A 13091-nucleotide genomic window follows, 5' to 3' on the forward strand; every position below is an offset into this window, starting at 1 on the left:
TTTTTCCTATTTCTCCACTCCATCCTAAATCGTAAGTCACGGCCTAAAATAGTGAATTGATGATAGCGTAGATTAGGTGGGAAGATGTTTTCCGCCAACTAATTGGTTGGAGGTTCAAGTCACCACAACAAGGGGTAAATGAAGAGCTAACATTGATAAAAATAATTTAAATCCTAAAACCAAAGTTAGACAAATTTGTAAGTCAATATGTAAAATCAAAACTTGGTCAAAATTCAAGATTTTACAAGCTAGTATTCATACATTTAATGTGACGTGTGTGTCACACCACCACAAATGTGCCACATTAGCGATATGTCATTTTCTGATTTTACTAAAATCTGATCTAGTTAGCAAAATCATGTCATATTAAAAATTTCATGATTTAATAAGTATTTCATTATCAAGTCTTATAAAACCTATCAAAATTCAGTTACATTTATGATTTGAATTACTATTATCCGAATTTTCAGTTGGCATGCAAAAATTGTACTCCTACTACTACTAGTAGTAGCAATGGCATTTGCTTCAAGTTGCATCTAAAAATACTTTTGATTGATGCCCTAGCAAAGAGGGTCAAATAATTCACCACAACATACCTTACAAAAGTGGTCCACCACGCATATCACAATCACTAAAAATTAAAATACCAACTATCTATATCTATTGGCTTTTCACTTGGCAACTTGCAACTCTTTCTATTCGTCCATTCCAAATTTGAGTGTTTATGGCTATTATTCCAACTCAGGCGTTGAAATATAAACAAAACAATTTACCTACATAAAATTCTTTTGCTGTTACGCATCTAGTGGAGCAAATTGAACTGGCGAGTAGCATAGCCTTTATTTATACCCCTATGTTCCTTGTTAATAAAGTCAATTTTTATTTTAGAAAATTTCAAGTTAGTTGAATACTACTTATCAAATAATAATAATAGTATTATGTCTTAATATTGAATAAATAAAAATTCATTAATTTGGAAATTCATCCTAGGCAAAGACATCACGGAGGTCCCATAAAATTGGACATAAATTTAATACTCAGTCTTGAACAGTTCAATGCACCTGAAATACGTCACCACTAATATTTTCAATCACCAATTGGAATCCAGTGGATAAAGCCATGGCTATAAATGATAGTAGTGGCCAAATCTTAAATTTTCCCAGTAATTACAAAAATAAGTTAATCACTACTTCTAAACCTTATTTATACAGTAAGTTATTGCACCCAAAAATCGGACAAAATAAATGCATAATGATCCAACAACAAATATACTTAACTAGTAAACACAGTTATTCATATTAAAAAATTAAAAGAAAACATATTCCAAAGTCGGAAAAAACAGTTGCAAAACCAACCCACTTCCAATTGGAAAGGCAAAAAGGAACAAAGTGCCCGCACGGGCTTAACTCAGTTGGTTCCTGGGTGGTAGATTGTCCCTAAGCAGACAGGATCGAATGCTGACAGCCGCAGTGGGTGAGTTTCACCACTGTGGTGGCTCCTTGTGTGCTGGTTACCAGTGTAAGTTCCTCCCACCTAATGGGCCGCTGAGGTACCGTGTTTGAACCCCTCCATAGCGATGTCGGGCCGGGTTATGGGGGCGCCTGGGGTGAGCGAATCACCTTTTGTCCCTAGGCAAAAAGGAACAAAGCAATGCAACTAAAAGGGGTAAAAAGTCTAATGTACCCCCGAAAGTGAAGAGAATAAACGATCACAAAAAAATTAGGGCAAAAAAGGGGGGGAATTCGATTCACGCGCCGTGAGGTGGGAGCCAATCCAGCAGATGGTCTGCCGCGCGCAGTCGACGTGGTCGTCGGAGACCACAGGAGCGCGGCATAGTGGGCAGCTGAAGTTGAGGTGGTGAAGCCAGCCGTCGAAGCAGTCCTTGTGGAAGACGTGGCGGCACGCGAGCCTGCGCACGCGGTCCCCGCGAGCGAGGCGGTTGAGGCACACCGCGCAGTCGGCGTCCGGATCCTGGTAGGAGCAGCCGTGGTTTAGGGCGAGCTGGTCGCAGAGGACGGCGAGGCCGGAGCCGACGACGTGGTTGAAGGCGGAGACGAAGTCGCGGTCGGCGTGGAAGGGCGGAGGCCGGGAGAGGAGGCCGAGGTTGTGGAGGAAGGTGAGGATTAGGGAATGGAGGTAGCTGAAGCTTTTTCCGAGGAGAACCACGGTGATTATGAGTATTGATTCGGAGGAGAGGTCGGAGAGGTGGTTCTGTAGGCCCATTGATTGGTGGAATTGGAATTGGAATTGGTTTTGGATGTGCGATGGAGAATGCGTGTATATATGTGAGAGGAGATATATACGTGGGAGGGAGAGGGAGGGAAGGCCATTGTCTCTGTGTGGGAAACAGAAACACACACACTGTTTTATGTAGAGTGAGAGAAGACAAAAGTGCCGAAAGAGTTGGAGATTTTGCACTTTGCTCATACGTACTACTGTAGTCGGTATATTACTAGTATTCTCACTTATTTTATTCTCAATCTCTTTTATAAATTTATTTCATTTTTATCTAATCCACTATATCGATCACATATTGAGCCAACTAAATTAGAGTGTGTGTATCAATCGATGAATTAGATTCTATAAACTATAAGACCCTAGTCAAGATTAACATGATGGTGATAGCGGTAACTCATAAACTCGTTAATAACCATAATTATGCTAATAAATAAAATAATTATTTGATTGCAAATTCGAGACAATAACCTACAAATTAAATACTAGTAATTTGATTGCATGCAGCTTTATTCATTTTGATTATAAAATTCTAACTTGAAACATCTTGAAACGCAAAATTTTTTAAAATTTGTATTCCCTAAACCTGAATTGTGTGGAACGGACGGTAGAATAATTATAACAAAGAGCATTCAATTATAAGAATTTATTGGATTGCATTTTTAAGGCAACACATTCCGTTACACAGTTGAACATGAAACTGTATAATTTACAACAACATTCCGCCACAACCAATCCAATCTCAACAAAAAGGACTAAGTTTTCGATATTTTATTATATATAGCAACAAGACCTCCGTCGTACCATTCTCCCTTCCTCAAGCTCAAGAGGTCGTTTCATGATTGCACGGACTCATGCACTGTTACCAGTTGCCTTAGGCAGAGAGGTGAAACTGAACCTGTAACATAAGCAGTGATATTTGCTTTTACTAACCACTACAAGCTGCTGCTGCTGCTGCATAATAGATCATCATGATTTGGGATAGAATCATCGAGTTCCATAGATGGATACCTGATAAGCGGCTTCTGAGCTGATACTTTTGCTGATGCAGACGCGATTGCAGTTGATACAGGCAGTTCCAGAGGCTACATACACGATGAAAATGTCAGAAACCCAAACCTACACTTCCTAATGCATCAAGAACATCATGACCTTCAATTGCAACTTTAAGCCAAAGATATGTAACCATGCATCTTCAAACATGAACATGAAATGCACAAGAGCATAGAAAGGTTAGTTGCCAACACCTCTAGCTCCTCTATGTCAGTCTTGGGTTGAATAATGGAGGCGGTGCCATTCCCTGCTATTGCTAATTCTACAGCTTGCTCGTCTGGGAACAACTCTGGTTGTGCAACTCCTTCTGCCTCCGCATTGTTCTGGGCTTCGCTCTTCAAAACACCTTCGAGCCCATCGAATACTTCTGAAGAAGCTTGGTTTGTGAGAGGAATCTGTGCAGAAGACTGCTCAGTGACATGTTTCTCCGTTGCCATTGGAACAGGGAAAGCACCAGCAGAAGCTGAAGGTTCAGCAGCAAGTTCGCTTTGATCAAGTCCTGGAATTTCCTGGGCATGTATAGGGAGGTTCTCAGCAACTCCATCTTCACTTTTGGGGGCACTAATATCAGGTTTGGGTTGTTTACTTAAAATTCTTGGATCAAATGAAGTTGCATCACTGGCACATGCACCAGTGCTTGAAGACTCAGTCAAGCTAGTTCCTCTATTGGGTTCGTCTAGTTTCTTCCTCTTTCTGCTCACAACAGCATCAGACTGAACAGGGTAGGATGCAAGTGATCTCAGAGTCGTACGACTCTCAGAGTTTCTTTGGGGGGGAGATGGTCGGACTCCACCAGGAAAGACAAATATAGGTAGGTCCTTCCGTTTAACATGGCACACATGGATCCACATTGCCGGCTTCCAGAACGAGTATGCATATACATCACGCTTAAAATCCTCGACTGTCATCCTTATATCAAACTGCTGAGCTTCTTGAGGGTTAGCACCTTCCTTCCTTCGCAATCCCATGAAATAACTATGGTGAAATGGCTTAGATTTATCTGAAAATTCACCAGGGTGTGGATGGCACTGAAGTACCCCACTTGTGTCCCTTTCAATCTGAATTATTGACAGCAAATTTATACAACAGATGGAAAACAACAGCCAATCAGAATTACTGATTTAGCATCAAACAACTACGAGAATCAAAAGGTAGAAAGCAGTACCTTCAAGGTAAGCAAACGTTTCCGGGACTCAACCCAACCTTTCCAGCTCATCAAGTCATCATCAGTCTCTGCTGCTATGTCAATCTGCAGATAATTTTTGTATGCTTCAAAGAAAGCAAAAGGCTCAAAGAGAGTCTCCCACCTAAGCTTGTTTGCTTCTATATCCTGCCATGCACGATTAGAACAGTTAAGTGACCAGTAAATTAGAAGAATGCATGCTGAAATCACAAAGCAGAACCATCTGCCTAATATTTCATCAAGACAGGAATCTAGAAGCCAGTTTTAACAAAAGCTAAAACTAAATTTATTTCCAAAAACATGTACAGTATGTCAGTATTCAATACTGTATAGTGTATACGAAACATTGTTAGGTGGAAAGCACAATTAAATACCTTCAGCAAAAAATGTAATCCAGAAAACATAGCAATCGACATATCATGAAATTAAACACCAAGCGTGAAGCATACAACCATAAACATGAAGAAAAACTAAGACGTCCAATTATAACGAACTATTTACTGACGAAAACACTGGATTGGACAACTATGCTCCTTAAGTCCTTACTCCTTATATTCCTTATATCATCACTAAAGCTGATTCCAGACAAATTACTATATTACAGAAAAGTGTCTCTTCTTTTCACTTCCGGATAGGAACCTTTACTGAGGACTAACCATGTGGAAGAATGTGGTTTTGGATTTATGGTTTCCATAGAAAAATATCAGAATTCAGCTCTTATCAAACTGGACCTTTGCAGCATCCTGAGTAATCTAATCAGCCTAGATGAATGACTAGTAGATAAAAGATGAAGTAGGCCAACTCTTTATGAATAGAAGAATTAACAACTATCCTGACTTCCATGACACATGAGTCATATCTGCAGACCTACATTTGAGTTAATAACTTGGAGTCAAGAAAAGAAACTATCATTAGGAAAACAAGCTAATCTCGAATAACAATCATCCAAATATAACTGGGGGGAATAAGGAATTATAATACCTCGCATATCTCATTTCCCCGATTAAATTCTTCCATCATGACTCGCAATGTGCTTGTTGAGACGTTGTAGCTGGAGTTCATGCAGGGATATGCAGGAGTTATTATGGGCATCAGGTGTGATCTGTCCTTATAATTTCTTCTAGGATCCCAGAAAGAAAGTCCTAAAGATCCTTCTTGAATTGGACACAACATTACAGGATTTGGCCACCGCCACAAATTGTAGACCCTAAAAAAGCGGGATACCAACATGCTCGGCAGAGCATTTGGGTACAGCTGGCAGATGCGGGCAACAAGCAATGCCCAATTGATACCACCAAGGAAACCAGTGACCTGGCTAGCAGAAAAGCAGTTTAAAAGAAAGACTGCATATTAACTAAAATGATTGCATACATTATATAAAGTTATAAACACGAGAGAAGAAGCCAAACATGCAAGCATAATTTTATTTCCTCACATTTGAATAAACTCCACGCCGCTTTGCCCACAGCCTCATACATCGCAGTGTAGTACGAAAACTCTATGGATGAAACATAAATTGATATTAAAAACTATTTTCAAGGAGATCATAATTCAACAAATAATTCAAAACTGTACAATTCACACCTGAATATTTGGGACCAGGCGCAATATATGGTCTGTTACTCTACAACCATTGAGACTTCGAACAGTCTGGTCGTCCACATTTTGGAGAATAGATTCTTGTGAAATATCCAAATCCTGAATTAGCATGAGAAAGAAAAGGATCAGACTAATTCAGAAAGGTACTTCAGTAGTCTTTCAAGAAAGACCATATCAAATATTTTAGATATCACCAAATGCTGTTCACAACAGTCTCATCACCGGAACAAACACACACATAGAAAACTGATTGCAAGAACAGATGACATGGGGAAAAAATTTAAAACAAAAGACAAAGGGTCTTCTGGGAAAGCAAATAGTTCATACTGAATCTACTGACTTAAATCAGAGTTGCTTCAATGCATCAGGTCAGTAAATACTAAATATACCAATTGAAGGAACCATATGACGTGCTAGATTGTATCAAATCAGCACTGGCAAATTTACAAAGGTTTGGATTCAAGGAAATCCCCATATAGGATGCCAACAATTAGCTATCATGGATGATAACTGACAATAGTCACAATACCACAATCGAGCAAACCCAATTCTAACTGTTTAGTCATAAAACTTCACTTGAACTTAACAGGAAAATGATAAGGAAAGAAACATAAGATAATCTCAAAGGCAAACATATTGATACATTTTCTATTATTGTATCATTGTACGTAAAACTTGAAGAAGAGAGGAATCAAACAAAAAATGTGTACATACTACAAACTAGTTATGCAAAGAGAAAATCCATACTTCAGGAATAATCCACAGGGACACGTTTGCATAAAGTAGATCTATAGAGACACCATTGAACTTGAACCTCATCACCGGTACATGAGCATCTGGTACAGGATGCAGCTCTTGTACTTCAGGCATATCTGAAAGCATTCTGTGAAGTTCGCCAAAGAAGTCTTCCTGTATATGAAAAAGGTATCATCTTCCTTTCATAAATCATCCGTTAACAAGATGTCAACCAAGAAGCTTACATTTCGAGTAGCATATTTAGGTCCGACGCATAAGGTATCAATATCAGCACCAGGACCATGTACCTATAAGTAGAAGAAAGATGATAAATTCAGTCCTCAAAGGCCTGCCTGTTAATCTCTATAGATTGCAACCGCAATCTCAATAATAAGACTTGATAAAAAAAATCATACTCTATCATATATTCTTCTGGGGTCAATAATGTAATTTGGCTTCTCCAAAGTCATGTTTAAAACCTTACCAACTTATCAGTCATGAAAATCCATTGAAATCACCACTTAGCCATAGAAAGATCAAATACCAACTCTGTTAACACTTTGATGAAAATATAGCTTCAGCAGAGAACTTTTACAATTCTAGGTGATCATGTTCTTAAGATAGTTGGTAATCAGAACAACATCCATACAGAAGATTACATTTACTGACTTTATCTTAACTACTAAAGACTCCATCTTGCCCAAACAATTGAAGGAACTTTGGACTTTTAACTCTTTTACCAAAAAAGTCATCTCAGATTATTGAAGGAAAATTTTAAAAAGTTAAACAAGCATGTAAAAGTGATGGAAATCATACACCAAGCCGGTAAGAACCGAATGTGAAAATCTTTGCATTTGCCTCTTGAATTACTGATCCATTATAACCTCTAACACGGCTAACATTCTTCACCCATGTCTTGACAATCTGTGAAATAATCCAATATCAATATTCATATTTAACAACTGTAAAACAAGTAAACCATTTGAAGTTTAAAACAGGTGACCTGGTCTAATCTACCAAGAACTTCCTCTCTTTTGATAGCTTCATCATGACTCTCATACAATCCCGCATCTACAAGAAACTGGCAACCCATAGAAAAAGAGGGAGCAGTTAGGCTACATTAGTTAGAGAGAAAAGGTAAAAGAGAAACAAAAAAAGTATATGACGTTAAAAGAGTTATTAGAAGTTCTAGAGTATAGAAAAAGCTGCCAACAACAAGACCAGATGAGCTTTTTTCTTTCTACCCCAGAACCCCCTCAAAACAAAATTGAGCTCATCACAAGAAGCACTTGTGCAGAGTTGGGCTGGTAAGCAATTTTACTACACGATGAACACAAAGAAGCTGCTATTACTACGCTAGTACAGTGATATGGTCATCAACAAATTAGGTTCTACTAAGTAGCAAAAGTTCAAGTTTCCTACCCTCTCTGATTGCTAACTAACCATCTACTGGGGTTTGATAAGTTTGATTACTAATGTAAGGTAAGAGAATAAAGCAAGCAAATAAGAAACAACAAATTCTCAGGTTGTTGTTCTCTAAGTAAATTTATAGGCAATGGCGCCAAGAGGGGGGGGAATTGAGGAGGTAATATCCCTTCATTGCCTTTTTTTCTTCTTTGTCGAACAGTTTGCATAAATTTCCCCTTTAGTTATCTTTTCTCCTGTTCTTTCAACAAAACAACCAAACTATTCTTTTCAATTTTCCCCTTGGTCCATTCTAGCAATCATGGCAATAAGAGCAATAACCTCTCAAACAAAGTACAGCTAAATAGTGCATAACTAATGTTGAAGAACGTAAATAACCAACCTTTTCTAACTCACGAGTCTTAGAAACGTCAGATTCTGAAGGGCCACCAGTCGAGATGGGCTCGGATAATCCGACACGAGTTGCAGTTGCCAAAGCACTTGATCCAGGGCTACCCATTAACTATACCCTTCTCAGCAATTCAACGCAGTTCCTTCTCTTTGCTAATAATTTTTATTTCTTTTCTTTTTTTCACTCTCTCAGAACATCAAAGTGAAATAACAAAGAAAATAGCCACAGAAATCTCTCTTTCTTATTTCGATAACAGTTAACAATCAGCTCTCGTGAAAAAATAGACAACAATTAGGTTATCGAACAATCAATCAACTGAAAAAAATAAAAATAAAAGCAGTATTACTCAATCTTTTTATTGAATTCCAGATTCGCAACAGGAAAGTTACAAACGAAATTGGAAAGGCAGAACCCTTGAGCAATAGATAAACCTCTCCCTCAAATTTTGTCTCTCTACTACACAGCTACGCTGTAACTAAAATCGAAAACCCAAAAGTACATCGAGCGAGACCCCGGTAATCGATTTTTTTTTCTTTTTTTCTGGATTTCGTTCTCGATGAGGCCTTTGGGTCTTCTGGAAACAGTATAAATCCCTAACGTCAATGAAAACGCTGGAGTTACCCGCAACTGTAAACCAATTAACTCGTGAGAGGTGAGCGTGTGTGCGCGCGCGTGAAGAGAGAGAGAGAGCTTACAGGAGGACACCTAAAAAGAGTATAATTCGCTCAATTAGAACTTAAGATACGTTTGATTTTATAGATAAAATAATATTAAGATATAATTTAGAATATAGTTATGAGAGTATTTTAGTTATATAAAGTAGCTATGACTAATTATCTTATGATTATTCATTTATGTCTGAGTTAATAAATCTCATGAACCAAACACTATATATTTATCACGAGATACGATATTGCAAACCGAACATTCCATATAAGATCTGAATCATAATAAATAAGAGAATTATACATAAATTATAATAATATCGCATATTAGATAATTCTCTCTATTTGTCATTAAAAGTTCTACTATTTCTTTGAAGAAATGTAAAAAGTGGGTAGAACAAAATTAGCGAAATATGGGATCTACTTGCATTTATATATTAATTTTTTTAAAATGTGAGTAAAATGATTTAGTGGAATGTGTAATCTATTACCATTTATACTAGAAAGAAATTGGAATTCCTATTTGCAAATGACCAAAATGGTAAAAACATAATTTTAATCGCGGACGGAGGAAGTAATATACATTTACAAAACATGAAGGTAATGACGTGAAATGTGGAATTTGTTTTTAATATGTTGACTATTTTGACATCTATTATGCCGTATCTCGTGCTAAATATGCTCTAAAAAAAGATGATAGAAGCATCTCTAATCTATACTAGTTTCTGAGATTCAGTTTACATAATTTAGAATTATATTTCTTGAATATGAAGGAAAACATTATTGTAATATTTTTTAGACATAACTTATCCCCCATAAATTTCAACCAACTTGTTTATTTGGCATATTACCCCTAGAAACGGTTTTTATGTATTTCTCTCTTAAAGTATAAAAAGGTTCATAACAGATCATCAATACCACCATTTTATCTTTTTCTTAGATATAAATGTAATGCAATTAACTGCTTTTAGAAATAATAATAATTGAAAATACAGATTCATGTATATAACCATGTTAAATATAATAAATAAATTCCAACTTATAGTTATTCATTATTATTCCATGTGCAAATCAAAAAAATTCTACCCAAATTATAATTGTCTATACAATTGCAGAAGAGAGGATGCTAGAAAAGGTAATATGTTTGTTAAGGGCCACACGTACTAAGGCCTTTTTCTCAATTTTGTCTTTTCCCTCTCATATCATCAAAAATTATGGAGAGTGTTTTTCATTATCATTGGAAATCAGTGACTTTGTTTTCCCAAATGTTGGATTCTTGTCGTGACTTTGTTTTTTGTCACTCCCCCTCGCACTAACACAAGATTATGGAAGAAAAATGCCCAACATTATATTGCATGTTGTCGAATGGCCTTTTATTTCTTTTTGCACAAAGACATTTTAGAGGCTTTGTCCGAGACTATCAATGAAGAGAACTCATTCTTGCTTCTCTTTATATGCAATGCAATCTATTTAATTTTAGGTTAGTTATTAATTTGCCACCTAATCTTAAGCTAACCAAACAATGTATTTTGATTCGTTCCATTTTTAAACCATAGATTGATAGTTCATTTATTCAACCCAAGGAAGTGGCTGTGAATTTATAGCAATGGCCCAATATACACAGTCCAGTAAGAAACGCATCAGAAGCCCACTTCAAATATGTTGAGTTTTATTCAAAGGAAATGATGACTTTAAGCATAGGTGGCGCAGCATTACACAATCATTTCAAACACAAAAAGGAAATAATAATGAAGAAAATTATTGTTAAGAAGTGATTCAGAGTTGATGCACCAACTTTTGGTGGTAGTGAAACATTTTTATTTAAGAAGGAATATGGAAAACAAAAGCAATAAAAAAAAAATAAACAGACTTGGTAGTGCATGATTGATATGGCTGTCGGAATCATGCAAATTGATTAGGTAAATAATGTTGAGAGAAATCGAATCTGACCATATCACATCCAGACAGCTCGGGGACCTTTGCTTCATCCTGTCCTCAAAATTAATGTCTCATGTATTAGTGAAATTCTATTGACAAACAAAAGTTGCAAATTTTGATCTTGTGTTGATCAATTTTAAGATTGTCTAAACGAAAAACAGATCGGTTTAGAACTGATTTTGAGAAGTTGGGTAATTTGACTGGTTGGTTTGATTTGCATGCATTAAATATTAAAACTCCCAAGTCATGGGCCTTATGGTTAAATGATATACTACTGTCTTTCTTGCTTTTAAAATGGGTGGGGAATATAAATTGCAATTTTCTTATCCTTAGATTAAATTATAGTAGTAATTGTAACTTTATGTACTCGTAATTTAATTTGATGCCAACCACACACCCAAACTCTTCATTTAAAAAAAATCAGGATGGATCTTGGAGAAAATAAACAGCATAAATTTAACTATATATTCAGAGACAATTCAATAACACCACTTAAACCGTTGGGATGATAGTGATGTACATCAGAGCATCCGCAGCGGTGGCGAAAGACGCCACCGCCGTCCGCGCCGTTGGCAAGGCGCAGGACCGCCGCCGCTGCAGCCGCGCCGCTGGCACGGCGCTGCTCGATGTATCGAGCACGTCCGTGCCAGCGGACGCACACGTGGCGCGCTCCCATTCGTCAACGGCATAGCCGTTGTGTTTAAACTTTTTTTTATTTTTTTTTTTTAAAATCGGTATTTAATTATAAATAATGCTAAAAAATAAAAAAAAAATATTTTCCAAATCCCAAAAATATGGCCGTTTTTTTCCCGTTTTTTCTGAATTTTTTTGATTTTTTTTTATTTTTTTTTCCCCCAAAATCATCTATAAATACACACATTCATCATCCATTTATCACATCAAATCATCTCTCATTCATCTCTCATTCATAATTCTCATACAAACTATCAACACATTCATCCCCCACTCAAAATCTCAAATGGATTTCACCCATATTATGGCGGAAGCGGAACGCGAAGAACAAGAATACTACGAACAACATCGTGCCGCTTACGAAGCATATGTCGCGGCGAATACCCCTGCTCCTCCTCCTCAACGAACCAGATCAAATCGACGGTACATCCATCGTGACCGGGAGGGAGCCCACGAAAGGCTCGTTGCCGACTACTTTGCCGACCAGCCGCGGTTTCCGGCAGATTACTTCAGGCGCCGTTTTCGCATGTCAAAGCGCTTGTTCATGCGAATTGTCAACACATTGTCCGCACGTGTTGAATACTTTCAAACAGGTGTAGATGCAGTCGGCCGGCAAAGTATCACGGCGTTGCAGAAGTGTACGTGTGCCATCCGACAACTCGCTACTGGGCAAACGGCCGACATGTTCGACGAGTATTTGCATATCGGTGAGTCCACTGGAATCCTATGTTTAAAGAATTTTTGCGAGGGCGTTCGTTCTGCTTTTGGGGATGAATTCCTTCGAGCACCCACCACTGATGATTGCCAACGGTTGCTTCGTCTTCATGAATCAGTCCATGGCTTTCCCGGAATGCTTGGCAGCATTGACTGCATGCATTGGAGGTGGAAGAATTGTCCGACTGCTTGGAGGGGGCAACACTTGAGCGGTCACAAAGGCGGCGGCCCAACGCTTATCCTTGAGGCGGTCGCCGACTACCGCCTATGGATTTGGCATGCATATTTCGGCGTTGCTGGATCCAACAACGACTTGAATGTGCTATATTCGTCACCACTCTTCAATGATGTGATGAATGGTGTAGCACCGGCGATCGACTTCACCATCAACGGAAATATATACCGCATGGGTTACTATCTCGCCGATGGTATCTACCCAAGGTGGTCGACGTTCGTGAAG

At 37.9% G+C, this 13091-nt stretch overlaps 2 protein-coding genes across 2 annotated transcripts; both read right to left on the minus strand.

Moving 5' to 3' along the window:
- Positions 1-1231: 1231 nt before the first annotated feature.
- On the minus strand, positions 1232-2415 carry LOC121770560 (E3 ubiquitin-protein ligase RHA2B-like). Its single transcript, XM_042167293.1, has one exon. The coding sequence runs from the start codon at positions 2221-2223 to the stop codon at positions 1720-1722; it is 504 nt and encodes a 167-aa protein (XP_042023227.1). The 5' UTR covers positions 2224-2415; the 3' UTR covers positions 1232-1719.
- A 456-nt stretch (positions 2416-2871) lies between these two features.
- Positions 2872-9316, minus strand: LOC121771812 (nuclear poly(A) polymerase 1-like). Its single transcript, XM_042168701.1, has 12 exons — positions 8613-9316; positions 7809-7886; positions 7622-7729; positions 7051-7113; positions 6818-6979; positions 6056-6169; positions 5907-5969; positions 5453-5782; positions 4454-4618; positions 3483-4346; positions 3247-3320; positions 2872-3133 (listed from the first exon to the last, which is right to left on the minus strand). The coding sequence occupies exons 1-12, from the start codon at positions 8727-8729 to the stop codon at positions 3088-3090; spliced, it is 2184 nt and encodes a 727-aa protein (XP_042024635.1). The 5' UTR covers positions 8730-9316; the 3' UTR covers positions 2872-3087.
- Positions 9317-13091: the final 3775 nt, after the last annotated feature.

Source organism: Salvia splendens, chromosome 16 (genome assembly GCF_004379255.2).
Source record: "Salvia splendens isolate huo1 chromosome 16, SspV2, whole genome shotgun sequence".
Lineage (NCBI taxonomy): Eukaryota > Viridiplantae > Streptophyta > Magnoliopsida > Lamiales > Lamiaceae > Salvia > Salvia splendens.